The sequence below is a fragment of the Mandrillus leucophaeus genome, unplaced genomic scaffold (genome assembly GCF_000951045.1).
Source record: "Mandrillus leucophaeus isolate KB7577 unplaced genomic scaffold, Mleu.le_1.0 Scaffold200, whole genome shotgun sequence".
Taxonomy (NCBI): domain Eukaryota; kingdom Metazoa; phylum Chordata; class Mammalia; order Primates; family Cercopithecidae; genus Mandrillus; species Mandrillus leucophaeus.
Window position 1 is genome coordinate 64,982 of NW_012102033.1, and position 2,611 is coordinate 67,592.

At 55.9% G+C, this 2,611-nt stretch overlaps 1 protein-coding gene across 3 annotated transcripts in view; it reads right to left on the bottom strand.

Moving 5' to 3' along the window:
- Positions 1-2,611, bottom strand: part of FLT3LG (fms-related tyrosine kinase 3 ligand) — a 29,870-nt gene that overhangs the window by 22,867 nt on the left and 4,392 nt on the right. For 2 of the 3 annotated variants that reach the window (XM_011979274.1, XM_011979275.1), the window contains exons 3-5: positions 1,278-1,416; positions 479-660; positions 335-403 (exon numbers count right to left, since the gene is read on the bottom strand). In XM_011979274.1, the coding sequence (XP_011834664.1) occupies positions 356-403; positions 479-660; positions 1,278-1,416 (369 nt within the window). In that variant the 3' untranslated portion in view covers positions 335-355. The remainder of the gene's footprint in view (positions 1-334; positions 404-478; positions 661-1,277; positions 1,417-2,611) is intronic. The other variant, XM_011979276.1, reaches the window with a different exon arrangement.

The following is a 2,611-nucleotide window of genomic DNA, read 5'->3' on the forward strand; positions in this document are numbered from 1 at the left end:
CGTTCAAGCAATTCTCCTGCCTCAGCCTCCCTAGTAGCTGGGATTACAGGCACACACCACTACGCTCAGCTAATTTTTGTATTTTTAGTAGAGACTGGTTTTGCCATGTTGGCCAGGCCGGTGTTGAACTCCTGACTTCAAGTGATCCACCTGCCTCAGCCTCCCAAAGTGCTGGAATTACAGGCGTGAGCCACCATGCCTGATCCCAGAGGGGTCTTTCTGTACCCAGAGCTGCCCCTGCCCCTCCGCTACTCACCACCCTTCCATGGCCTCCTAGTGCCCCTCCCCACCTGCAGACACAAAATCCAGGCCCCATGGTTCATGAAGGACTCACCAGGATGAGGCCCCAGCCAGGTCAGTGCTCCACAAGCAGCAGGTCCTGGGGACTGGGGACAGGGGGCACCTGTGGGCCCCAAAGTGTCAGCCACAAGTGGGTCACCCTCTTGGCCCCCTCACCCCCTCTGCCCACCCTGCTCACCTGCTCCCTAGGGCGGGGTGTCCTCCGCCGCGTCCTCTGCCAGTGCAGGCACCAGGCAGTGGCCAGCAGCAGGAGGCCCACAGGCAGCAGCAGCAGGAGGAGGAGCAGAGGGCGCTGCGGGGCTGTCAGGGCCGTGGCCTCCAGGGCCCCAGGACTCCGTGGGGGTGGCAGGGTTGAGGAGTCTGGGGAGAAAGAGGAGGCTGATGAACAAGGAGAAGGGCTGGGGTAAGGAAGGAAAGAGAGGCCTGGCTGCCACTGACTGTGTGACCTTGGATGGGCTGCTTGGCCTCTCTGTGCCTCAGTTTGCTCATCTGTAAAACTACGATAATCATTGTACCTACCTCATCAGATTGTCACAAATTAGATGAGCGAATAGCCTAAGCGCAGTGGCTCATGCCTGTAATCGCAGCACTTTGGGAGGCCAAGGTGGACGGATCTCTTGAGGTCAGGAGTTCGAAACCAGCCTGGCCAACATGGTGAAAACCCATCTCTACCAAAAACACAAAAATTAGCCAGGTATGGTATGCGCACCTATAATCCCAGGTACTCGGAAGGCTGAGGCAGAAGATTCGCGTGAACCCTGGAGATGGAGGTTGCAGTGAGCCGAGATTGCGCCACTGCACACCAGCCTGGGCTACAGAGCAAGATGACTCAGAAAAAAAAAAAAGTAAACTGAGGAATAAACTTGCCCTTGTCACAACCAATATGAGCAGGGTGGGGTCTGGGACGCACTGTGCAGAGAGGAGGAGCGGCCGTGAGGACAGGAGGGGAAGGAGTGGGAGTGGCTGGAAGCCTTTACCAGGCTGACACTGCAGCTCCAGGCACCGGGAGAAATTCTGGCGAGTGATCCAGGGCTTCAGAGCCACCAGCTGCTCGGAGGTCTCCTGCAGGAGGCGGGAGATGTTGGTCTGGACGAAGCGAAGACAGCTGGGGGGGGGCTGGGAGCAGGGGAGGGAGACGTCACCACCACGTCATTCCCCTCACCACCCCTCCGCAGGCCAAAGGTCCTTCCCTGCTGGCTATGCTCAGCAACAGGGCAGGGCCCAGTGAGCTCTGGCTCTCAGAGAGAGTTTATTTATTTTATTTTATTTATTTTTTAGTTTTTTGAGATAGAGTCTCGCTGTGTTGCCCAGGCTGGAGTGGTGAAATGCAACCTCTGCCTCCCGGGTTCAAGTGATTATCCTGCCCCAACCTCCCCAGTGCTTGGGACTATAGGTGCCCACCACCATGTCCGGCTACTTTTTGTATTTTTAGTAGAGACGGGATTTCTCCATGTTGGCCAGGCTGGTCTCAAACTCCTGACCTTGTGATCTGCCCGCCTTGGGCTCCCAAAGTGCTGGGATTACAGGTGTGAGACACTGCGCCCGGCCTTTTATTTTTAATTTTTTTGGAGACGGAGTCTTGCTCTGTCACCCAGGCTGGAGTGCAGTGGTGTGGTCTTGGCTCACTGCAACCTCCGCCTCCTGGGTTCAAGCAATTCTCCTGCCTCAATCTCTCGAGTAGCTGGGACTACAGGTGCCTGCTACCATGCCCGGCTAATTTTTTTTTTTTGTATTTTAGTAGAGACGGCGTTCATTGTGTTGCCCAGGCTGGTCTCGAACTCCTGAGCTCAGGCAATCTGCCTGTCTCAGCCTCCCAAAGTGCTGGGATTACAGCTGTGAGCCACTGCACCCGGCCTATTTTATGTTTTGAGACAGGGTCTTGCTTTGTCACCCAAGCTGGAGTGCAGTGGCCCAGTCATAGTTCACCGCAGCTTTGAAATCCAGGGCTCAAGTGATCCTCCCACCTCAGCCTTCTGAGTAGCTGGGACCACAGGTGGGCACCACCATGCCTGGCTAATTTATTTTTATTTTTGTGCAGAGATGAGGTTTCACTGTGTTACCTGGGCTGGTCTTGAACACCTGGGCTCAAGCAGTCCTCCTACCTTGGCCTCCAAAAGTGCTGGGATTACAGGTGTGAGCCACTGCACCCAGCCCTCAGATAGAGGTTTTTGTTTGTTTGTTTGTTTTGAGACGGAGTCTCGCTCTGTCGCCCAGGCTGGGGTGCAGTGGCCGGATCTCAGCTCACTGCAAGCTCCGCCTCCCGGGTTTACGCCATTCTCCTGCCTCAGCCTCCCGAGTAGCTGGGACTACA